At 45.4% G+C, this 24431-nt stretch overlaps 3 protein-coding genes across 5 annotated transcripts in view; 2 read left to right on the forward strand and 1 right to left on the reverse strand.

Annotated features, from left to right (window-relative positions):
• Positions 1 to 8724, forward strand: part of ANKHD1 (ankyrin repeat and KH domain containing 1) — a 103013-nt gene extending 94289 nt beyond the window's left edge. For 2 of the 3 annotated variants that reach the window (XM_024575034.4, XM_045183835.3), the window contains 6 exons: positions 144 to 1756; positions 4969 to 5145; positions 6209 to 6460; positions 7016 to 7191; positions 7865 to 8029; positions 8258 to 8724. In XM_024575034.4, coding sequence (XP_024430802.1) covers positions 144 to 1756; positions 4969 to 5145; positions 6209 to 6460; positions 7016 to 7191; positions 7865 to 8029; positions 8258 to 8317 — 2443 coding nt within the window. In that variant the 3' untranslated portion in view covers positions 8318 to 8724. The remainder of the gene's footprint in view (positions 1 to 143; positions 1757 to 4968; positions 5146 to 6208; positions 6461 to 7015; positions 7192 to 7864; positions 8030 to 8257) is intronic. The other variant, XM_024575035.4, reaches the window with a different exon arrangement.
• A 6248-nt stretch (positions 8725 to 14972) lies between these two features.
• On the forward strand, positions 14973 to 16867 carry EIF4EBP3 (eukaryotic translation initiation factor 4E binding protein 3). Its single transcript, XM_024575042.4, has 3 exons — positions 14973 to 15179; positions 16215 to 16385; positions 16532 to 16867. The coding sequence occupies exons 1-3, from the start codon at positions 15077 to 15079 to the stop codon at positions 16558 to 16560; spliced, it is 303 nt and encodes a 100-aa protein (XP_024430810.3). The 5' UTR covers positions 14973 to 15076; the 3' UTR covers positions 16561 to 16867.
• Positions 16868 to 17636: 769 nt separating this feature from the next.
• Positions 17637 to 24352, reverse strand: SRA1 (steroid receptor RNA activator 1). The gene is made up of 5 exons (XM_045183836.2): positions 23675 to 24352; positions 23422 to 23547; positions 19267 to 19472; positions 18219 to 18327; positions 17637 to 18078 (listed from the first exon to the last, which is right to left on the reverse strand). Exons 1-5 carry the CDS (start codon positions 23697 to 23699, stop codon positions 17867 to 17869), a joined length of 678 nt encoding a protein of 225 aa, XP_045039771.1. The 5' UTR covers positions 23700 to 24352; the 3' UTR covers positions 17637 to 17866.
• Positions 24353 to 24431: the final 79 nt, after the last annotated feature.

Raw genomic sequence — 24431 nt, forward strand, 5'->3', positions numbered from 1 at the left:
GTGTATTGGCTAATTCTGTGTGGCAATTAAGTTTCATTAGAAGCATATTTTTGTTAGATATGGTAGAGTCAAGAATTTTCTTTCACAGTAAAGATTACCTGGATTTTTGTTTTTGATCTTGTTTTTGTTTGTTTTCTTCCCAGGGGTGGTACAGAATCAACAAGATATGCAGTTCAACTTATCAATGCACTTATTCAAGATCCTGCTAAGGAACTGGAAGACTTGATTCCTAAAAATCATATCAGAACACCCACCAGCACCAAGTCCATCCACACAAACTTCTCGTCTGGAGTAGGCACCACAGCAGCTTCCAGTAAAAATGCATTTCCCTTGGGTGCTCCAACTCTTGTAACTTCACAAGCAACAACATTATCTACGTTCCAGCCCACTAATAAACTTAATAAGAACGTTCCAACAAATGTACGTTCTTCTTTCCCCGTTTCCCTACCTTTAGCTTATCCCCACCCTCATTTTGCCCTGCTGGCCGCTCAGACTATGCAACAGATTCGGCATCCTCGCTTACCCATGGCCCAGTTTGGAGGATCCTTTTCGCCCTCTCCTAACACTTGGGGACCGTTCCCAGTGAGACCTGTGAATCCCGGCAACACAAATAGCTCTCCAAAACATAATACCGCAGGCCGGCTACCTAACCAGAATGGAACTGTTTTACCCTCCGAGTCTGCTGGACTAGCTACTGCCAGTTGTCCTATCACTGTCTCTTCGGTCGTTGCTGCCAGTCAGCAACTGTGCATGACTAACGCCCGGACCCCTTCATCAGTCAGAAAGCAGCTGTTTGCCTGTGTGCCTAAGACAAGTCCTCCAGCAACAGTGATTTCTTCTGTGACAAGCACTTGTAGTTCCCTGCCTTCAGTCTCCTCTGCACCTGTCGCTAGTGGGCAAGTTCCCACCACATTTCTACCCGCAAGTACTCCTCAAGCACAGCTTTCTTCACAAAAGATGGAGTCTTTCTCTGCCATGCCACCCCCCAAAGAGAAAGTGTCCACACAGGACCAGCCCATGGCTAACCTGTGTACCCCATCTTCAACTGCAAATAGCTGCAATAGCTCTGCCAGTAACACCCCAGGAGCTCCAGAAACTCACCCATCCAGTAGTCCCACCCCTCCCTCCAATACCACACAGGAGGAGGCCCAGCCATCCAGTGTGTCTGATAGAAGTTCTATGTCAATGCCTTTTGCGTCTAATTCAGAGCCTGCTCCATTGACTTTGGCATCACCGAGAATGGTTGCTGCTGATAATCAGGATACCAATAATTTACCTCAATTAGCTGTACCAGCACCTCGAGTTTCTCATCGAATGCAGCCCAGAAGTTCTTTTTACTCAGTGGTACCAAATGCAACTATACACCAGGATCCCCAGTCTATTTTTGTTACAAATCCAGTTCCTTTAACACCACCTCAAGGCCCACCAGCTGCAGTGCAGCTTTCTTCTGCCATGAACATCATGAATGGTTCTCAGATGCACATTAACCCAGCAAATAAATCGTTGCCACCGACATTTGGCCCAGCCACACTTTTCAATCACTTCAGTAGTCTTTTTGATAGCAGTCAGGTGCCAGCTAACCAGGGTTGGGGAGATGGTCCGCTGTCCTCACGAGTTGCTGCGGACGCCTCTTTCACTGTTCAGTCAGCCTTCCTGAATAACTCTGTGCTTGGACACTTGGAAAATGTGCACCCTGACAACTCCAAGGCCCCTGGCTTCAGACCACCTTCCCAGAGAGTTTCTACTAGTCCAGTTGGTAAGTTGTTATAACTATCACTGCAGCTCAGTTTTGGGGCTCTAACAGCATAATCTAACATTCCAAGATAATAATAAAATGTTTATTTTGTGCATAATATTGCATAATCTTAAATGAGAGTGTTTCATAAAGAGTAAAGGCCGTTTAATGATTGCTGATTGACTAGGCAAGGCAGTAGCTATAAGTCACTCACATATAATGAGCTGCTTTATGTTCTCTGTATGATCTCTGTCCCTGTAGCAATGACCTTGTGTCAGTCCATTTTCTTACAGTTGGTATAAGATGAAATTAATAAAACAAGACTTACAGGTCTTGGACCAGATGCTTCAAGGACTCCAAATTTACAGACTTCAAAATCACAGTGATTGCTTACTTTTCTCAGATTTAAAAAGTTTGAGTTACAAAGGTGTTTGGGCACCAGTGCATAATCTTCATTCTTTGTTTGCAGTCTTGGGTGCTCTGGCCGAATTATTAAATAATGTTGTTTAAAGGTACTCTGTGTTATTTACATTAGATGGAGCTGGTTGAAGGCATCCAGTGTTCTTTGAGCTCTTTATTTGAAAAAGACCAGCTTAGATGCAGCTATTTAACCTCAAACTCAGAAATTAGCTGCTGAGGCATTATAAGAAATATATAGAAAGATATGAGGCCAGTGTTGGCTTGGAGATATTTGGAAAACCAGAATCTATTCTCTAGAATCTAAGAGCCAGATTTCACTCCAATCTGCACTATTCTGAAGAACAAATTAGAAACTGGCAAACCTAGAATGGGGGTACAGATTGTTGCCACTTAGCATTTTTCTTAGAGTTGGAAAATTGTCCCGTATACCATCCTTCCTTTTTTGCTAATTATAAATTGATCTGTGTTGTTTAAAATGTATGAGTTTGGCCCTGGTTGGTGTGGCTCAGTGGATTGAATGCCGGCCTATGAACCAGAGGGTTGCCAGTTCAATTCCCAGTCTAGGGTACTTGCCTGCGTTGCAGGCCAGGTTCCCAGTAGGGGACACACAAGAGGCAACCACACATTGATGTTTCTGTCCCTCTCTTTCTCCCTCCCTTCCCCTCTCTAAAAATAAATAAAATCTTTTTTAAAATAAAAATAATAAAACTTATGAGTTTATGGTTATAGTAGAGCCTTAGCTTTCATTTCTGATATGCTTCCATTTACTTGTCTTTTCAGGAAAATGTAACTCTTGTATCATCTTTCAAATAGAAATATAAACTTACATGAGACCATCCATGGTCCAAAATGTTCTCTAAGATTTTTTTTTTTCTTTTTTATAAATAGGCCTCTATTTTAACTTTTCAATTTGGGGAAACTAATAGGGGTTTTCAGAGGCCCCAGAATAAAAGACAAGTGCATTGTCAGTGCTCACGCCATGATAGAAGGCATTAATTCTGGACTCCACTGGCACTAAAATGTGAATTCAGAATACCTTAGCCAGAGTCAGACTTCAGAGCTCTCACTTCCAGTGTTCGAACCCTTTGCGGTTCACATACTACATTCCAGAAAATGTACAGACTATGTATGTCTGGAAAAAAGAAAAAAGTCAAGGAAATCATCTATCTGGTTTTGGAACTGTAATTATTCATGTCCATAACATCAAAATAATGTATTGCTGATTCAAAATAATAATAAAAACAAGCATTAATCCTTGACCTTTCTTCTGCGGTCCAGGATTGATTAGGCTTGGCCTCCTTTCTTAGCTGCCTGTATGGTATTTTTTGTTGGTGCTCTTCTCTCATGGGTAGTATTTATCCCCCCCTAGATTACAGAGAAGAGATAATAATACTTAAGAAGATGAGAAAGGATATGAAAAATCAAAACCTTTAAACACTGCTGGTGGAGAGGTAAAATGGTACAGCCACTTTGGAAAAAGGGTGACAATTCCTCAAAAATTTAAACAGTTACCATAGGTTCTAGAAAGTCTGCTCCTAGGTGTACCTAAGAGCAAACATATGCCCGCATGAAAACCTAAATGTTAGTAACGGCATTGTTCACAGCAGCCAAAAATTGGAAACAACCCACTGCTTCTCGACTGATGAATGGAAAACAAAATGTGGCCTATCTATATAATGAGATACTAGTTTTTATTTTTTATTATATGTGACAGATAAAATTATAATGTATTAATATAGAATATATTATTATAATTTCTATATAATAGAAAGGAAGTACTGATTTATGTTACAACATGGATGAACTTTGAAAACAGTGTGCTAAGTGAAAGAAGCCAGCCACAAAAGACCACATATTGTATGATTCCAAAGATAGGAAATTTACAGGATAGGCAGGCATATCTGTAGAGACAGAGGGTTATTAGTGGTTGCTCACAGGTAGGGATATGGGGTAAAGGACAGTGAAGACTGACAGGTAATGCACACAGAGTTTCTTTAGTGTAGACCAAAGTGTTCTAAAACTGATTGTGATGGTTGCACAGTCCTGTGAATATACTAAAAGCCGTTGAGTTATATACCGTAAACACATGAATAAGACCTGCTCGAAAGAAGTTTTGACGAGTTTTTGTCGATATTAAATACTTTTTCCTGAAACGAGCACTTATAGCCATTTCCCAGACCCTGTGCCCCTTCCCAAGTGTCTTCTCCAGAGAAAGCAATGGGATTTGAGAAGACTGCTAAGTTTAAACTTATGCAAACTATATAAAAAACTTTGTTATAGTTTGTGTCTGTTGCTGTTTTTATTAGATGGCATAGTGAAATTATCTTTCATTTAATAGTATGCTTTTTAGTTTAATAGTATGCTTTTCCTCCGTGTTAGGCAGGAAACATTAGTGGGTTTTGTTATTCATCTTCCACAGAAAATGGCTACAGTAATATAGATGCACATCTGCACTTTGAGATTTTCCACAAAAGAGGAAAGCAGAAGTTACTGACGGTACCACTTAGTCACGACATGCTCTCATTTCATGTCCCCTCCAGTGAAAGCTTTGAAATTTATCAAGAACATCCTCCTGGTGGCTGCCATTTGCAAACATTGGGCTCACTTTTTCTATATCTAGTGCTGTTTGGTGATACCCTTCTGGACTGCAAGAAAAAATGGGCTTGGGCAGTACAGCACATAAATGGATTCTTTTTGCTGTGATCTACAAACTTAACTATATGTTTTTTCTTTAAAAAGAAATAAAGTGAACCTTGGACTTTCCATTTTGAAGCCTTGGCTAATGTGGATATCTCGGACCTGTTTTATTTCAGGGTTACCATCCATTGACCCATCAGGCAGCTCCCCATCTTCCTCCTCTGCTCCTCTGACAAGTTTTTCCGGCATACCAGGAACCCGTGTTTTCCTGCAAGGGCCAGCTCCTGTTGGGACTCCTAGTTTCAACAGACAACATTTTTCTCCCCACCCTTGGACAAGCGCCTCAAACTCATGTAGGGATCCTGGAGGAACTCTTCCCTAAGAGTCTTGAATAAGTTGTTAAACTGTTTGTTTCAGGAAACACTATTTTAACTTTCGTATTCTAAATGGTATGCAGATACGCGAGGTTTGTATTGCAGTCCTGTCAAAAATGGTCAGTCATTTGGAGGATAGAAAACTTGAGAAGGGCCAAGCTCTTCTTCCAAGCCAACAATGTTTACATTGGGCCTTGGATCAAGAAAAGAGGTAGTACAAGTAGTTTTATGAAAAGACCATTCAGGGACAGTATTGTGAAATAATTTATTAAGTCTGAAAAGAAGTTGAATTTGTGTATCTGGTCAGTTTGGTATGATTCCTGATTTATTTATTTTTTACATTTTTGGCAATTACATGATTGCCATTTATAAGTAAGAGTATGCCTCTGTTCTGACTTATTTAATTCAATATTTTGAAATAGATGAAGTTATTACAGCTCTTAAACAGGATCTGATTTTTTAAAATGAGCATTATGAGGTAGTCAGTGAGGACTGGCCCTTTTGATAAGGAAAACTACCCGTGTTACCGGACAGTCCCATTAAGAAACAAAGCCATGAATTGAATCCTATAATGTTTTGCTAACATTTACCTGTCTTCCTTATGAGAAAAAAAAGGGGGCTGTAGAAAGAGGAAAAAAGAAACCAGCTAGTAAGTATAGACATAGAGGGTCATCAGCGGTTTTCCAGACAGTGTGCTGGGTACTATGCAAACACTGCCACATTTAAGTTAATTTAAAATATGACAGTATGTATTTTCACAGGGTAATTTAGAACTAGAATAAGAATAAATGTGGCCTTTTCTGTGGTTTAGTTCAGTGTGGAAATTCTTTTTGAACTGTTTGTTTTTATATCCTTTAGGCAGAAGTAGTGTAGGGCAATGTTTATAGAACTTACATATTCTCATTTGAATGATCTTAAAAAATTATAAAATTTTTCTTTACAGAACCTATGTTGTGGAATAGATCTTTCCAACAAGGTTTCTCATATTCTTATCATTAGTTTTGATATGTAATAAAACAATAGAGAAATATTTTGCCACCAGGTGACTCTCCTATTCCATCTGTTTCTTCGGGATCATCTTCACCTCTTTCAGCCACTTCCGCCCCACCATCACTGGGCCAACCAAAAGGAGGCAATGCCAGTCAGGATCGAAAGATACCTCCCCCCATTGGAACAGAGAGACTAGCCCGGATTCGGCAAGGAGGGTCTGTCGCACAAGCCCCTGTGGGGACCAGTTTTGTTGCTCCTGTTGGACACAGTGGAATCTGGTCATTTGGTGTCAACGCCATGTCAGGTACTATTACCTTGCCCTGCGTCTAAAGGGATTTCTCCAGTAAGTTATGAGATTTTACCATTAAAACTTGGTTCCTTAAAAATAAAACAAAACAAAAAAACTTATTTCCTATACTTAACAATCAGTAGTAGGGGTGTTTATACTTCCAAAGAATTCAATCCAGTCTCAGAGTCTGGAATGTTACATGTTATCTAACACATGTAATATGTATAATAATATACATAATGAAATAATAAATACAGAGTTGATTAGAAGTAAAAGATTCAAAGCATATTTCCTTTCTCTCTTAAGTGTAAAACTGGGACAGTCATTTGAGTTCTTTCAGAAAGCACCTAATCTTTTGAAGGACAAGGTGGAGTGTTCGGGGTATTCAGAAGACTTCACCCTGTTTTCCAGGAACTTGTTTTTGTGGTTTGTGGAGATTGTCATGAACGTGCCCTGAGTTCTTCGGAGGAGTGGTTTTGATAACATTTAGTATGAAAAAAGATCAAGTGGTAATGTTTTGTTATTTTATCCAAATAAATATCAAACCCTGTTCTCAATTCTTCTTTCCAGAAGGCTTATCAGGTTGGTCACAGTCCGTGATAGGGAACCATCCAATACATCAACAGTTATCAGACCCAAGCACATTCTCGCAGCATCAGCCAATGGAAAGAGATGATTCTGGAATGGTGGCCCCCTCTAACATTTTTCATCAGCCTATGGCAAGCAGTTTTGTGGACTTTTCTAAAGTGAGTTGACAAGCGTCATTGTAACTTGTTTAACACTTTGCCAGCGGGTGTAGTTACATGTTAAGGAATAGTTTGTATTGAAATAATTCCCCCTTTTGGTGGAACTAATTTGTTTCCATGACTTTGCCAGATCTTTTACCCAGTTTCAAGAGTGGATTATGTTGTGTCTCAAACTATCCTAAAGATGCCCCCTTATACCCAGAAAGCCTGAGACATTTGGGTTTTGCTACCACTGCTTTAGGGCAGCCACTGCCCCTCAAAAAGTTGGCAACCATGTCCCCGATGCCCTCTCGTCTGCTCTGAGAGCTTCCTGTCCGCCATGAAGCCAGATTATGGCTGCGAGCAATCGGATAGAGTTCCCCTTTTCTTCTTAGCCCAAGCTTCCTAGTGAAACTAAAATACAGGAAAATTGAGGTACTGTTGGTGTTCATCAAATATGGGAAATTTCCTGATGATTTGATACTGGATTTAGTTGCTTTTTTTCTCTTCTTGTTGAAACGTGTTACTGATGCAGACAACCACTGTTGGTTTCTCAGCACCATACGGTACTGTACTTATAGGATCCTTTGGAGTTCTTTGAATGGAGGAAAACGAGAGAGATCTAAGTTGGTATTATAGAATCTTCATTTCTAATTACTTGAGGATGAATCTTTCTTTCTTTCTACTATTTTAGGGTCTGCCAATTTCCATGTACGGAGGCACCATAATACCTTCTCCTCATCAGCTTGCCGACGTTCCAGGAGGCCCTCTGTTTAATGGACTTCACAACCCAGATCCCGCTTGGAACCCTATGATAAAAGTGATTCAGAATTCAACTGAATGCACTGATGCCCAGCAGGTAAAACGGACTTAATGCTCTTTCATTTTTTAGATGTTTCATGACATCTAATCACCTTGTTCTGAATTAAGTTTTTCTGTATCAAGATGATGCTACTAAACATTTTATTTCATGTATGTGTATTCTTCCTAGGCAGAAACAGTGAATTACCATTGCATTTATATATTCACTTTGTAAATGTCTAAAGATTCCTAATTAGAAATTCCAATTTTTCCTCCCCCTTTTCAGATTTGGCCTGGCACGTGGGCACCTCATATTGGAAACATGCATCTCAAATATGTCAACTAAGTTAGAAGGTCTTATTCTTTAACCTTGTTTGAGAAACCTATGACCTTGGAAGAACCCTGGGGATATTTTTTTAATGTGCCTAACTAAGAAATTTTCTCTGAGGCTTTAGCAATGGAAATTTGATTGCCCATTGTATAAGAACAAAGTGATTTCCTATCCACCTGATTATGTTCCGTGATTAGTTTAGCCATTATGAACTTAGTGCTTTGGCTAAACATACCGAATGCTACTTGTATGCAGAAGAGAATTAGATGATTACCTTTTAGGGAGGTAAATACATGTACAGTTGTTTACATACTTAAAAGGAAAAAGCTGAGTAAATTTCTTGTCATATAGCGGCTCTACTTAATGTAGCCTGTATTAATGTGAAATATTTACCAGAATATTCAATAAAAAGATGAACAGTGTTTAGAAGTGGGGTGTGATCCTTTCAGTGGTCATGTAGGTACCACCCAATCCACAATCTTATTGAACCAAGTCGTTAATATTATATGTGTAACAAGCGTCTCACATTTTACACTTTAGAGTCCATTCTCAGACTGCCTTGAAAAAGCACTTACAAGACTTGTTATCTACTTCTGTGTTAAACATTCCTTGTTCTCTTTCTTTTCTCTATCATTTTATAAGTGAGAAAATGTCAAGCCCTGCAGTGTGTCTTATTGGACGTTAGCAGATCGATAGTTTTAGCTCTTTATGGGTCATGAGTGTTACTCAGAACAACAGGGCTTCCATCAGATGATACCGAACAGACTTGGGAACACCCAGATCATCAACTTCAGCTTCCTTTTGTACTTCCTGAGTTGTCCATCTATAAATATTTGGGCTTTATATGTTTTAAGTTTTGTTTGGGTTGAGACATGGGAAGGGTTGGGGATGGCTCAAATAATTGTTTTATTGTTGAATCAGCTGAGTAATGCTTATAAATAGGTGACTAATTCTGGGCTTAGTTCCATGGCCCCAAGTATGAAGAGCCAGTATATTTTAACAAGCAAAACTCAGGAACACTGGAATGGATTGCTTTGGCCAAACCATAGGCTATGCCAAGAATCTGATGCAATAGAAAAGGAAAAGCTATCCAACTGAAAGGAATAATCATCAACTTGTTCATGTTTTAGCATAGTTGAATTTTCTGGCCCTACGTATTGACAATCTAAAAAAACAAGAAAATGTTTGAGTTTGATAGAAAAGCCAAAGCACACACATATCAAGGCAAAGGAGGAGGCATAGACAAAAAAATAACAAAACAAATTTTTTAAAAATCAACAACAACAACAAAAAGAAGAATGCACAGAAGAAGAGTCATTAGGGCAGGCCCATACAAGCAGCATTTTCCTAATCTTACAGCAACAGGGGTTCTTAGTCTCTGCCGAGCTCCTAGAGCCGCCCCCAGATGAGACACACCACGTTTGTTCTGTGTTGGACATACCTGGTTCTTTTGTCTTCCGTATCATTTTCCAGATACGAACTTCCTTAAATTCATTTCTTGTTTTCTATTTTGAGTGGATTTGGAATGTATCACTGGAGTTGAAGCTATTGCATTTGTAGTGCTTGATAACCACATCCAGGGTTCTCAAGAAGCACCCCTTCCTTACCCTCAGGGAGGTAAAACACCCCTTGGATCACCTACATACCCTGCTGTTTCTATTTAGCACTAACAAAACACCTAATACTGTGAATGAAACTACTCTTGAGGAAACATACACTAGTGAAAGATGATAATAAGTAAATTATTGAGTGGGACAAAAAGGTGAGTTTTGTTCTATCTTATCTATCTACAGTACATTTGAATTATCTGGAAGAGCCCTTTACCATATCTTCTGCACTGTGAGGACAACAGAATGAAAAATTGTGTCTCAGGTCAGGAACTAGAACCCATGAGAAGAGAAGGCAGTTATGAGAAACCCCTTAGAAGGATTAGGAAGAAATAGGAGCTGTGCAGTTGCTAGTAGTCATTTAGACTGACCTCCTCTCTGCCTTCTTACCAGCACTGCCTTCTTTTCTTTCTGTTTGGATCCCAGTAGCCTACTCCCCATCCCATTTTGCCTGCTATAATCTCTTCCTCTGTCTTGCCTCTTCCTGGCATTACATTACTGCTATTTTATCAACCTGAGCCTTGGATTAAACCTAGCACAGGTAAGAACTTAATTACTTTCCAAATATACGTTTGGTGGGGGAGGCAGCATGGGTACAGTGGAACAAGAGTCAGAATCCTAAATTGTTTTCATTTCTGCCACTTGAAGCTATATGACCCTAAGCAAGCGATTTCTAATTTCTGGGCTTCAATTTCCTCATCTGAAAATGAAATTGACCATTAGTATACTCAAGATTCTCCTAGTTCTAACACAGATTCTCTCCTTTTTCTTGTGAATGAGAACATATGGTGTGAGAATAGTGGAAGCCAATAGAGTGTTTACATGCTGAGGTCTGAGAGCCCCTACCATTGATTCTCACATGGAATAAAATCCTGCTCTTGTTAGGTCCAGGATTGATTTTGAAATTTTAGTGGAGGAAGAAGAAAACCTTGCAACTTCGATAGTGAGCCCTCCAGTCATTAAGAAACATCCTACTGAGGCATAGCTCCAACCCAAGAATAACACTTCTTTCAAGGAATAAAACTGTATCATCAAGGACCCACTTATTTAAGTAGTGTTTGGTGTAAAAACATTTCACTATCAATAAAATTATTGATGTTTTAAGACCCTTTAAACTTGTTGTGGCTACAGTGTGCTGACTTGCCCTTTTATAGGCCAGTCTACTTCCTTCACTCCCTGCCCTCAAAGGGGAAATCCCACCACCTCAGCTAACCAGAGCGAAGAAGAGAGTTGGACAGCCAATGGTGGCCTCTCCTAACCAGAGGTAAGAAATCTCAGGACTTGGAACTACAGTTTCTATCTGTTCTTGCAGATTCTGGTCAAACCCAACTCAGACTCAAAATAAGTGCACGAGGGGACCATCCTCTGTTTGAGGTAGCTTGTAGAGGAGAAAGGCTGGTCATATAGTTTCAAGCCAAACAGAGAGTACTTGGTTTACCTGGCTCTGTCTCACTGTTTAAGTAGACCTTTGGACCACATTGTAATCTCAGGGAAGTGGCAAACAAGCCAGTAGGAAAACAGCTTCAGAACACCTTGTTCTCTAACTAGCTCTAGATGTCTTCTTCTACCAAGAAGTGGGACTGGTTGTGACGTCTTCCAGTGCACCATGCCCTGGGGTGAAGGACTCTGATAGTGCTGCATTTTCTCTTTATTTTCAAAGATTTGTCACCATTTACCAATAGACAGGTTCCTTTACCCTCACGCTCTCCTGTTAGGAAATGGGTGAGAGAAGGGTGGCTTTAAATGTCCACAACTTAAGTGTATGAAGACCACCAACAAAAAAGGGCAGGGGCCTGAGATTCAAGATCTGATTTGGAAAACAAGATCATGAATCTAATGGTCAGATTGCAAACCTGTTTTGTGATTACTTTTCAACTCTTGTTTTATCTCGATGGTATTGGTGTGAGTCCACAGTATAGTCATCCCTTGGTATATGAATGGGAGAATGGTTCTGGGACACCCTGCAGATACCAAACTTGGAGACGCTCAAATCCCTTCTATAAAACAACATAGAATAACGCATACAGTCAGCCCCATGGATTCAAAACCTGGGGATACAGAGGGCTGACTGTGCGAGGTCTGTCCAGGAAGTATCTAGCCAAGTAGTATGAAAAATAGAAACTTTTATTAAAGAAGATACAAGAACATTTTACACAGGACAATGATACCTCAGTCCCCTTCAAAGTAGGCACCTTGGCACCTCACACAGTTCTCTCAATTGCCATCAGCTACCCCATCATAGTTTCCTGAATCTCACTGATGGTCTGAAATCTCTTCTTCTTCAAAGGTAATGTTAGTGTTGGGAAAAGCCAGAAGTCGCAGGATGCCAAATCTGGGCTGTAGTTGGGCTGAGTCACCTGGGTGATTTGATGTTTCACCAAAAAACTTCACGAGATGTGATGCATGAGCAGGCATGTTGTCCTGATGAAGCTGCCAATCACCAGCTGCCCATAGCTGCAGCCTTCTGAATCATCTGAATAGTTTCCCCAGACAAGTGTTCGGGTTTAACGTGCAAAATTTGATGTAGATTCATTGCTCTACTGTCTCTGTCATTTTGAATGAGACAGTCACACAGTGTACACATGCTCACTCAAGGGCATCTACTGCCCCCACTGACTGGTATAGTGAAGTCATCCTTGTTCACGCATGTGCATTCCAGTCCACTCTCCTTGGCTGCCAGGTTACAACAATTTCACACAGACTGTTCTCTTTAAATTAACAATGGCTGGACTTTTTCCAGACAGATCTCATATATTGAAGAAAACAGCATATACGTGGACCCACACAGTTCAAACCCATGTTATTAAGGGTCAACTGTAATTTGCCTGGTAGCAGAGACCTCGTATTCCCTTGTGGGTTTAGGCAGATCTCTGGGGCTGGGGCATGCGGATAGGGGTATTTTTTGGTCGGGGTTGGGGGTGGTGGTGGTTGTTTCTTCGTTTTGTTTTGTTTTGCTTTAAAGCTCCCATTCTCTAATGGGTAGTCAGTGTTGATCATCTGATTTAAAATCTTAGTCCTTCATCCAGGTTGCATGGATGATGATCTGGCTTTCTCTCTCTAAAGCCAACTACCTAGTCTTTCGTTCCCCAGCCCTTGTAGCACACAGCATCTCAAAAAAGTAAGCTGCTACCAGCAGACTTACGGTAGTAGGACCTGCTGCTGTATGTAACAGAAGGGAGACTTCATTTCCACGGTGATCCTTCTTGGAAACCTTCGACACTTCTCTCCTAGTCTCCTACTCTGGCTGATCTTTCTCAGTCTCTTTTGGTGAATCCTCTTCCTTCACTACCCCTTAAACGTGGATGTGCCCAGGTCTCTTCTTCACTGTGTCTTAACGAATGGTATCTTATCCCTTGCTCTTGGATTTCACTCCACTGAGATCTGCATCACTAGCCCAAACTTCTCTGAGCTTCAGACCAGTATATCTAGCCCCATACTGTGCGCCATCTGAGCATTCCACACAGGTCCCACTACCCCAATATAAGATAAGCCCCTCCCTTTGTTTTCCCTGTTATACTAGGTGGTATTACTAGCTACCATGACTCTCAAGTTGGGAGATGGAGAAAATCATCTCCCTCTCCCTCACCCCACCCTGAGTCTGTCACCTCTGTCCTCTGTGTATTCTTCGTCCTCTGTGCATCTGGATTCCCTCCACTTCTCTCCGCGCTCAACGGTCACTGCCCTTTCGCCTGCCCCATTTCACCAGGCTGCAGTCCTCACTTTCAGTCTCACCGTCCTACATCCCATCCCCTTCCCCTCACCAGACTGCTTCCTCACCTGCTTAAAAGCACAGTTGTCATGGGTGGCGCCTCACAATCTGCTCCCAAGCCTTACCCTTCAGCAGTGCTAGGACACTTTATTTAAGTATACACCACTTTGTTAAGAGGCTCAAAAACCTTTTTATAACGTAATATATACAGATCCTTTCTCCCTGGAGTGTGATTCTAAGGACCTGCTGACCCGAGGGCCTGCATCCCCCAGGATCTTATTAAAAACCCAGAATTTCTGGTCCCACCACAAACCTGTATCAGAATCCTCATTTGAACAAGCCCTCCAGGTTATTTATGTGCACATTAAAGTTTGAGAAGCACTGACTTATAAAAGCCATTATTATTATTATTTATTATTATTGTTGTTGAATGAAGAAATCAGAGCTGAGGGAAAGTCTGATAAAGCCAGAGCCCAAGTAATATCGATGCATGCATAAAGTCAGGTGGGCTCCACTTTATTTGGAGGGTAGGGGGGTGGAGGAATGCTGATTTTGAGGAAGCCAGAGGACAACCGGATGAAGTGACCTACAGTGTATATAGGTACTAGACTTCCTCTCCCACCACATCTGCCTCCTTTCATATCACTGCAAGCATCAAAAAGCTAAGGCGGGACTCTCTGACCTTCATTTCCAGAGGATGAAAAACCAAGCCTTCTCACCAGTCCCCTGGCTCTTCCTTAGTTTCCCAAGGTTAGGTTACCCATGGCTGAGAGATTGAAGAGCAGACCTCTCCTATCCCCCAACCTTTATTCATCCTTCAGTCAGTCCAGGTATCGCTCCTTCCAGAAAACCCACCCTCCATCCCTGACCTTTCCCTGCTGTGCACCAGGCCTTCAAGGCGATTGATTGAATAACGGGAGGCAGCACGTGGCTGTGCTGAAAGGCACAGGCTCTGGAATCAGATACACTCAGGTCTGAATCCCAGCTTCCCAGAACTACTAGAAGATATGTGACTTTGAACCAGTAATTTAACCTCTCTGGGTTTTAGTTTCCTCACCTGTAAAATGTGGCAAATACACTGTCTTCAACTGCTGAAAAGAATGGGTGCATTAATACATGGCAGTAACGTGTGCAGGACCTCACTTGTTCCACTCACCCAGCTGTGAACACTGAGTAGTCACCAGCTGAGCGTCAGCAGTATTCGGAGGCCGGCTGGTCAGTGTTGGGCCTCGAGGAACTCCAGGCCTAGGAGGCCCCGGGCGGGCCTCTAAACTTCTGCCAAGCCCAGTCTCACTCCCTGGCGGGAAGGCGGGACTGTCTGGCTGAGTGATGGGCGGGTGGCCCGCCCCGGGCATGACGTTGCCCTGGTGTTGTTGCTGCGGTCGCACGTGGTCGTCAGAGTCCGCTTCAGACTCTGCTGCGCTCCGTTTCTTCGCCTTCCTGCTCGTCTGGCTCGCTATGTCCACATCCACGAGCTGTCCAATTCCTGGGGGCAGAGACCGGCTACCCGACTGCTACAGCACCACGCCGGGGGGCACGCTATACGCCACTACCCCGGGAGGTCAGCAGGCGGGGCTCGGGTCCACAGGCAAGGGGCGGGCCAGCGCGGCCAGGCTGGGGTCCACAAGCAGCGGGCAGGCCCGCACGCGTGTGCTCAGTTACGGGCAGGGGTGGGGAGCTACGGCCCTTTAACTCTTCCGCAGGCCCCTCTGCTGGTTGTAGCTTGGGGGAGAGCGGGTGGAGCCCAAGCCTGGTTTCCCTGTGACTCTGGGCCAAATCCTCACTGGCCTGGGTTCTGGGCGCCTTGTTCACCCACCCCTCCCAAGTTTGCCGCCTGGGAGGCAGAAGCCCCAACTGAGCTTGGCTTCAGCAGGGATCACCAAGGTCTTAAAAAAGTTGCTAGAGTGGGTTAGGCAGTTGGAGGCATGTGCTTTGGGTATCTGCGGCTGGCTGGCTGGTGGCTGTTTGATTGGGCAAGCAGCCTGTGATCATAAGGTGCTGGGTGAAGGCTGAGGGGAGGATTGAGAACAAGAGCAGGGCCCTTTGAGGACAGAATTCTGTGCCAAGTTCCTTTAGGTTGGGCTGAGCCTGATAGAACTTGGGAGAGGTCAGGATAAGAACAGCATGTCCCTGTTTCATAGAGAACACAACTCCTCCCTGCAGGATATCAGAGCCCAGGTGGCTGCCGTGGTGAAGCCGCCTTCACATCTGTTTGGTTTCCTGATCCAACTAAGGCTGGAGGCCTAGGCCCCACCTTGTGAACCAAAGCAATGAAGTCACAGAGTCCGAGAAGAGCAGCCTGAAGTACCTGAGCTCCAAGTTTGGTGCTCCTCCTAGAGTCAAGACCTGAAATTCCCCTGAACCAAAAGCTGCTGCCTGGGCCAGATGGGATGTCCCAGTTGCTTAGCAGCATCTTGGTTAGGCCTGGAAGTGCTGTGAAGGGCAGTCAGCTGAGATCCTGGCTGGGCTGCAGAGCAGTAGCCCTGAAAAACAGGGAAATGTGACCTATATATAGGTCCTTAAAAGGCCTTTCTGGGGTCCCAGGCAGCTCTGTACCCAAGCTCCTGCCTCTTACATAGCCCCTACCCCTTAACAGGCACCAGGATCATCTACGAACGAAAGTTCCTGCTGGAGTGCAAGAACTCACCCATTGCCCGGACGCCCCCCTGCTGCCTCCCTCAGATTCCCGGGGTCACAACTCCAACAGCCCCACCCTCCAAGGTGGTGGAGGTGAAGGAGCAGAAGGAGACAGAGGAAGAGATACCCGGTAAGGAAAGCAGGACCTGACCCCAAAACTTAAGAAATGCCTTTGAGTCCAAATGCACTGGTTAACTACAGTCAGGTTTCTGCACTGACGCTGAGCCTGCAGACCATCAGCCCAGCAACCAGTCCTCCTGCTTTCTCTCTCTCCAGATGACGCCCAATTTGAAATGGACATCTAATCCAGTGCAGATGACCTGTGTGTGGAGTTAGAGGAATCCCTCATGCCGCTGCTGCCACTTCTTCCTGGGATACCCAAAGGCCAGCTGGCCTCATCTAATCTGGAAGGGAGTGACTTGGTTCTGGGCCTCCCTTAGTTCTGAAGCAGCTAGACCAAGGATAGGGGTGGGCACCTGGCCAAGCCCTTAGCTCTACTTTCTCTCTGGTCTGTAGGCACTCCTCTCGACCCCAGCCCTTCTCACCCAGGGGCTGAGGCAGGGACTCGGGGATGGAGTATGTCACTGACTGCCTAGTAAACATTCAAAGAAATGCCTTGGCTCCAGTGTTCTCAATGCTGAGGGCCCCAGCAGACCTGGTTAGGATCAGGGGTCCCAGGGCCCTTCCCAGCTCAGATGGGGCCCGCTCCCAGTAGCAATTAGAACTTGTGGCAGGCCATGTGGGCAAGTTACAGAAGCCGCCAAACCGTAAACAGCACTGACCTTTCCCTGCCAAGGGCTGTTCCAGACTTTCCAGGAAGCAGTCTTCCTGGACTCAGCCTCTACAGTGACCCCTCCCTCTCTTTTCCAAACCAGGAAAAGAGAGGCGCTGCCTAACCTTTCAGCTTTCTCTGGTCTCTGCCCATGCCTTTTCTGCCTCCCACCTAGAAGTACCAATCCTTATTCCAACACTGAAAGCCTGTACTGGCCCTTCTCACAGGCCCCTTCAGCCTGACTCTTTTGCTTCAAAGGGTCAGAAGAAACCTTAGGGCCCACGTATGTTCAGCTGTGTTCTAATATCCGGTTCTGAACTCCATAGCACTTGCGTACCTCAAGGGTGATGCAATGCAAATGAGACAGGCTCCTTTTCCTGAGGGAAAATGAATCTGTTCTTGTGCTGAAGTGCAAGCATACAAAGATAGGGTCACTCAACCCAGCGAGGGGTGTGCATTTAGCTCTAATTTGGGGGAAAGTGGCAGGCAGTAATCTGGTCATGCCCAGTAAAACCATTTATGATGCATGGAGGAAGAACAGAGGTTTGTAAGGTTGTACACAGCAGGACAGCCGTGCACACCAGAAGTGACCAGTCTGGCACGGGAAGGTTTTATCTCCTACCCAGGGCCCATCATTGACGTGTTTTTATTGAAATGCATATGTTAGTGTTAACAAGTAAAACTCCCTGTGGCCTAGGTGGGACCTCTTCCCCTATAGGTGGGTCAGCCAAACACCCCCCTGGGGCAGACAGTCTCCCAAGGGCTAGGGGAGAGTCAAGTGAGACAAGGCCTCCCACGCCAAGGCGGAGGAGGTGGTGTGCGGTGAGTCCAGCGCAGGATTATGGGTCCTGTTGGACACCTGGTGCGGTCTGGTTCTCCTTGGTTGTGGCCGTAGATTGCTCTTCACTAGCTGTCTCCTCCGAAGACAGACTCCTCTTTTCTGCAATTAACCTTTTAACTCCCACCATCCACTGACTGACTTCCGTCACATGGTCAACCATAAGAGAGCGGTGGATGTCATCTGCTGCATCCCACTGGTGCTTTGAAAGCTCTGGAGAGACAGAGAGAGAGACTGAGCATGCAGTCTGGGGCGAAGGACAGCTCTCACTCCTCCCCGCCCTCCACCTGTCCCGGCTTAGCCAACGATGAAAGGATGAGGGACTGAGGCTACACCCAGGGACCCACCCATACCCTGCACCAGCAGAGCCATCCTCTTCTTTACAGGTGTTGACAGCTTCCCTCCAACCCACTGTTCCTGCAGCAGAGCCAGGCGTCGGCTGATGTCATCACACACCTGCTTCTGAGAGACAGAAACCCCTCCAAGTCAGTGCTGCCAGCCCAGCGGGGGCAGGGGAACCTAGCACCACATAGGAAGCACCAGCTTTCTCCAGCCCCGGAACTCAACGCCTACTCTTAGCATTCTGCTTCTTTTCACCCAAAGGTTAGAGGCCCCACTGAGAATCTGATGAAACCTATGGATCTCCTTCTAAGAAAAAAGCTGTGTAAGGCTAGAATTTTAAAATTTCCTGTTTCTCAGGCCCTCAGAAATTCATTTTATAGTGCTACTTTACAAATACAAAAACTAAGGATGAAAAAGTAAAAATTACTATGCTACTTTCCTTTAAGACTCCTCAGATCCCCTGCCTCCAGAGAACTTAAACACTACAGATAGGAAAAGAGGGCTTCACCCTAGCTGGTGTGGCTGAATAGATTTGAGTGCCGGCCTGCACCCGAAAGGTCGCGGGTTCGATTCCCAGTCAGGACGTATGCCTGGGTTGCAGGCCAGGTCCCCACTTGTGGGCGTGCAAGAGACAACTGACAGGCAATCTCTTGCACACTGAGGTTCCTCTCCCTCTTTCTCCCTCCCTTCCCCTCTCTCTAAAAGTAAATAAATAAAATCTTTTTTAAAAGAAAATGAGGGTTTCCTTCCCTCCCTGAGCACAAAATCAGCAGGGTCTGCTCTAAATGGCCTAGAGGTCCTAGAGGTATGAAAATCAGGCTGCCTATCACTAAAGGGATTTGAATTTAACTCTTGATCCTACAAGAAGTCCCTTGAACCCTCCTGAAACCCTGTATTCATTTTTTCTGGGAAGTCCTTAGCAGACCCCAAAGGGGTCCATGACTCAGGAAAGGCTAAGAGCTATAGCCCATAGAATCAGAGTGTCTACCTTTGGGAGCCACACCTGCATCTGGCTGTCCGTGGGAACCCGCCCCACCCCACAGGAGTGGCAGGGCTCACCTTTGTGTGCCCATGGCAGTCATCCAATGCCTGTTCCAAAGGTCTCAGCACATCTTCCAGCGGAGTCTCACACTCAGCGACGGGGAAATCTGTGGGCTCCACAGTGGGGGCAGGGCATGTCCCCATAGCTGGGGGCCTGGAAGACTTACTTGAAGGAGGTGGAAGCCCCATTGGGGGGGCCCCAGGAGAAGTCTCTGAAGTGGGGACTGAAAAGGATCAAACACAGGTACAGCTGCTGAAGTAGGTAAGAAGCTCAACTCTAATTTCGTCCCTTATGAGGAGGGCTACTCTCTAAGACAATATTCATTCAACGAAGTACATTTATGAAGTCATTACTATGTGCCAGACAGTGTGCAAAACACCAGAGATAAGAAGAGACAGGCAAGGTTTCTGAGCTTAAATTCTAGAGGACAGGGGGAAGAAAATCACCAAATTATGTTGCGTGCTACAAAAAAATAAAATGATAAAGAGGAATAGAGGGACCTACCTAGAAGGCCATCTAATTTTATCCCAGCCCCACGGCTATGTGACATTTGGCAAGTTAGTTTTAACCTGGGCTTGGGTTCCTCTCCTGTAAAATGGGCGTATTACTGTAATAGCACTTATTTTACAGAGTTGCAATGATGCATAAGAATGTAGGTGGCTCAGTTGGTTGGATGTCGTCCTGAAAAGCGAAGGGTCGCCGGTTTGATTCTCAGTCAGGGCATATGCCTGGGTTGTGGGTTCCGTCCCTGGTTGGGGTGCATACAAGAGGCAACCAATCGATGTTTCTCACATTGAGGTTTCTCTCCTTCTCTTTCCCCCTCCCTTCCCCTCTTTCTAAAAATAAATAGATCTTAAAAAAAAAAAAAAAAAAGAATATATGTACAGCTGTTCAATTAGTGTGTAGCAAAAAGTGCTCACAAAGTTAAGTACTGATGGATGAGGTAGAAGCGGCCACGAAAAGCCGAAGGACACGAATACTAGGTCGAGGTCCGGACAGCGGCCCGGGCAGCCAGAAGAGTCAGGACATGCGTCCTGTGTGCTGGGAGAAATCAGTGAGGCTAGGTGGGCAGCGGAGGCAGGGGCACTGGCTGGGAGGCTAGCAGAGCAGCAGCCCCGGAAAGCAGCGCTGCCGCCGAGGACTTGCGTGGCAGCAGTGCTAGAGGTGAGGGAGAACGGAGCCGCCAGATTGATGGGCACAGGACTGGGGGCGGCAGGGGGACTGGGGGCAAGGGAGAAGACTCAGGGATGACTCTTGGTTTCTGACTTCAGTAATGGGATGGGGGAGCCACTACAGAAGAAGAGAAGACTGAGGAGAGGTGAGGTGAGGAGAAAAAATCAAGAATTTCCTCCTAGGCATCTACATCCACATGGACAATGCATTCGTCCTCTCGGTTTCTTGCCCTCCTCACCTCCAGTGGTCATTTTTTCCACCGTCCCTCTGCCTCTTGTTCCCCTCGGCCACATTCTCAATACCACTGAACCATCTCCAGAATCTGACCACCTCTCCTACCCTTCCCGCTGAGCTGCACAGATTTAACTGTGCAATAAAATCACTCCCTTCTTAACACTCTCACCTCACTTATCCCCTCCCACTGTCCCATTTTTCTGGTAAATACAACTTGCCCGCACTTGTTGGGAGGAAAAATACAACCATGCTGAGGAGTTACACTTTAAATCCATGGCTGCAAAGTTTAAAAGGTATCCACCGCTGCCTGGAAGTCCTCCACTTTGCCTCATTTTCCCAATCTTTGGAATACCTATTTTCACATCTCTTCTAAACATTCTACCCCCTCCCCCTCCTCTTTACCTTTCCCTGCTGTCTCTCTACTTCCGACTCTGCCTCCTGTTTCGTTGAGAACACAGGAGTCATTAAACAGGAACTCTTATTTCTCACCACCAGTTCTACTAACACAACCACATCAGCGGCCACTTTCCTCCTTCAATGGACGAAAGGTCTCTGCTGAGATCAGAGGCCATCTCTCCAGCTGCACTCTGCACCCAGCCTCTCTTGCCTTCTCTAGCCTTCCGTCCTGGAATTATCCCTTCTCTCCAGCATCCTCAGTTCTCCCACTTCACTGAACCACCCTATCTGCACACAAAGCCACCGTGGTGTATATCGCCTTAAAAACAAAAACCCTACCTCCCTCACCTCATGTTCCGTCCTCAGGCACTCCACCCCTTTTCTCATCTCTGCTTTACAGTAGAATTTCTTGAACGAGTGGCCTTTAGTTATTACTTCTCTCGGTCTTTTCACATTCCCTTCTCAGCCCATTCTAGCGGGTTTCTGTTCTCATCACTCCGCAGACTGCTCTTGGGTCATCAGTGATCGCTCTGTATGTCAAAACTAGCGGTCCCTTTTCTCTTGACCTCTCAGCAGCATTCATCACAGCTGACTCACAGAATTTTACTCTGAGTAAATTCTACTTTTCTTACTTCTTTGGCTATTTCTCACCTTCCTTTGCTAATTCCTTCTCTATTCAACCTTGAAATGCTATAGAGCCTTAGGGCTCCGGCTTGGATCCTCTTTAGGTCATCCACACTCCCCTACGCTACCTTAGTCAGTCCATGACATCACATACCATCCACACGACGGTGACTCATTTCTGTAATTCTGGCCTACGCCTCTCCCCAGTACAGCAGCCCAAATTTAACATGGCCAAGACAGAAAGTTTGCTTTCGCCCCGGCCCCCAAACCAGTCTCTGATCAGTGAAAATACCAGCCAGTTCCTCAGGCAAAAATTCAAATTACATTGATTCTTCTTTTCTTAACCCACTCATTCCCACGGACTCTCCATAACACACCCCGCCCATATCCACCCAATTCCTACCACCTCTAGTACCCCCACCCTTGTCCAAATCATCATTAAATGTTGTCTGTGTTACCATAACCACCTCTTAATTTTCCACGTCTTCCCTATAATCTTCCACACAACAGATAATGATCATTTAAAAAATGTAAATCAGTGTTTCTCAGTCTGAGATGATTTTGCCTGTGGGGCAAATGTCTGAAGACACCTTTAGCTGCCCGACTACATGGGTGCTACTGGCATCTAATGGATAGAGGCCAGGGATGCTGCAAACATCCTACAGTGTCCAGGACAGTCCCTCATCACAAAGAATCATCTGGCCCAAAATGTCAATGGAGCCAAGGTCAGGAAACCCTAGCTTGTACCGTTCCTATGCAGGGTCACAGTGTGGAGAATAGAAGGGTGTTAAGAGCTGAACCCGAGCCTCTCTCAGGGCCACAGCCTCACCCGTTGGCATGGGAACGGCACAGGAGAAAATGCAGCCTTCCTCTACTTTAAACATTTCAATGGTTTCCAACTTCACAGAGATTAACATACAAACTCCTTACCCTGGCTTATCAAACCAACTGTGATCCGGCCCCTGACTGCTACTTACCTCTATCCCCAGCCCACTGTGCTCTGGCCACTAGGTGTTCCCTCAGTCTCTGACCTTGTCAAACTTGTCTTTGCACTGGCTGTTTCCAGTGCCTGGAGTGCTCTGGCACCTCATCTTTGCATAGACAGCTTTCAATCATTCAGGTTTCAGCTTAAATATCAGCCCCTCAGACACCTTAGCAACCTGGTCACTCTCACGTCACTGTTTTCTTTCTTTGCAGATCCCTTACGGCTATTTTATTTGTGTATCTCCAAAGCTATACCGCATGGACTCCATGAAAACAGAAACCTTTTTTTCTCCATTGCTCTTCTAGTTCTCTCTCAAACAGCGCCTGGCACATAGATGGTGCTCACTAGATGACAATGAATGAATGAATGAATAACTACAAGTTGAGTCTGAGATGCTTATTATATAGCTAAGTGAAGATGTAGAGCAGACAGGTGGATATACTGCTATGGAGTTCTGGGAAGAGATCCAGGTTGGAAATAAAATTTGAAAATAATTTGAGAGTGAAAGCTACATTAAAACCGCAGATTTGGGTGAGATCACCTCGGATGAAAGCATAAAAAGATTCTTTTGAAACCAACGTGTTATTTATTGATCTAGGCATCAGAGAAGAGGCTCAGAAACGGGCCTGCCCTGTGACCCTTTCTGGGGCTACAACACCTCTCACAAAATCTTCAGAGGAGCGAAAAGCCCCCTTGAGACAAGCTTATCCCTGGCACTGCCCATTCTCGGCCGGTCTCTGCGCCCAGGGCCCCCACGCACCTCTGGGGGATCCATCCTGGGGAGCGGCCACCCTCTTGGTTAGCGGACTGCGCTTGAGTCCCCCGGCCTGGGTCTGCAGCCCGTAGGAGAACTGCGGCGGGTCGTTCCAACCGCGCTCCTTGTTGCCTGAGGAAGGAAGGACAAGTGTGAAGTGAGCCCGGGGAAGCCGGAGGGCCCACACCCCCATGCCGTCACCGCCCCCGGCCTGGGCAGAGAGGGAGGCCTGGTGACCCGAGCCCGCTGCCGCGCTCACCCGGCTTAACGTACAACTCCGCCATCTCCACTTCCGCAGAGCCGCCGGGGCGACACGTCACTTCCGGGGCGGCCGCACGTCCTAGCCGCCGGCGGCGCTGCCCCCCGGCTGGTCGCCTGGCCCTCTCCCGAGTCGACCGTCGTTGAGTAACGCTGGGAGCCGCTGCGGGAGCCCCGCACCCACTGTCTAAAGGGCAGGCCCGATCACAAGGCACCAAACGGGGCTCGGCTGTTTTCCAGGGGGCAGCGCTCTAGGAGCCCCAGTACCCTCACTCTCCCCACGTCTCACAACTGCTCTCGGGAGCCAGTTTAAACCACCAGAAGCTCCGGCCCCACTCATGCTCCTCTGTGACCTAAGCAGGCGCATTTCTAGAACCTCACCCCTGACCACTCTTCTACGTGTATACCCTCTAGGCTTGATAACTAGTACAAAATTCAGTACTCCGATGTCAACTCATCAGGAAGCCTACTATGCTCTGGGCCAGGTTGTGTCTCATCTGAGCTCCCACAACTCTCTGATTTCCTAGTTTCACTACACAGTCTTCTATCTTGTTTGACTCTCGTTCGGTTCCCTTTCTGACAGTCTCAGAAAGTGGAAACCCTATTTTATTACATCCCCAATGTCTGGCACAGAGAAGACCTTGGAAAATATATTTGTTGAATGAATGACAGCAGATTTCCATCACACCCAAGTCCTCATGTGACTACAGGCAGCCACCAACACCAAGCAGACACAGACACTCAATTCACACAGGTTA

This window comes from Desmodus rotundus, chromosome 10 (genome assembly GCF_022682495.2).
Source record: "Desmodus rotundus isolate HL8 chromosome 10, HLdesRot8A.1, whole genome shotgun sequence".
Taxonomy (NCBI): domain Eukaryota; kingdom Metazoa; phylum Chordata; class Mammalia; order Chiroptera; family Phyllostomidae; genus Desmodus; species Desmodus rotundus.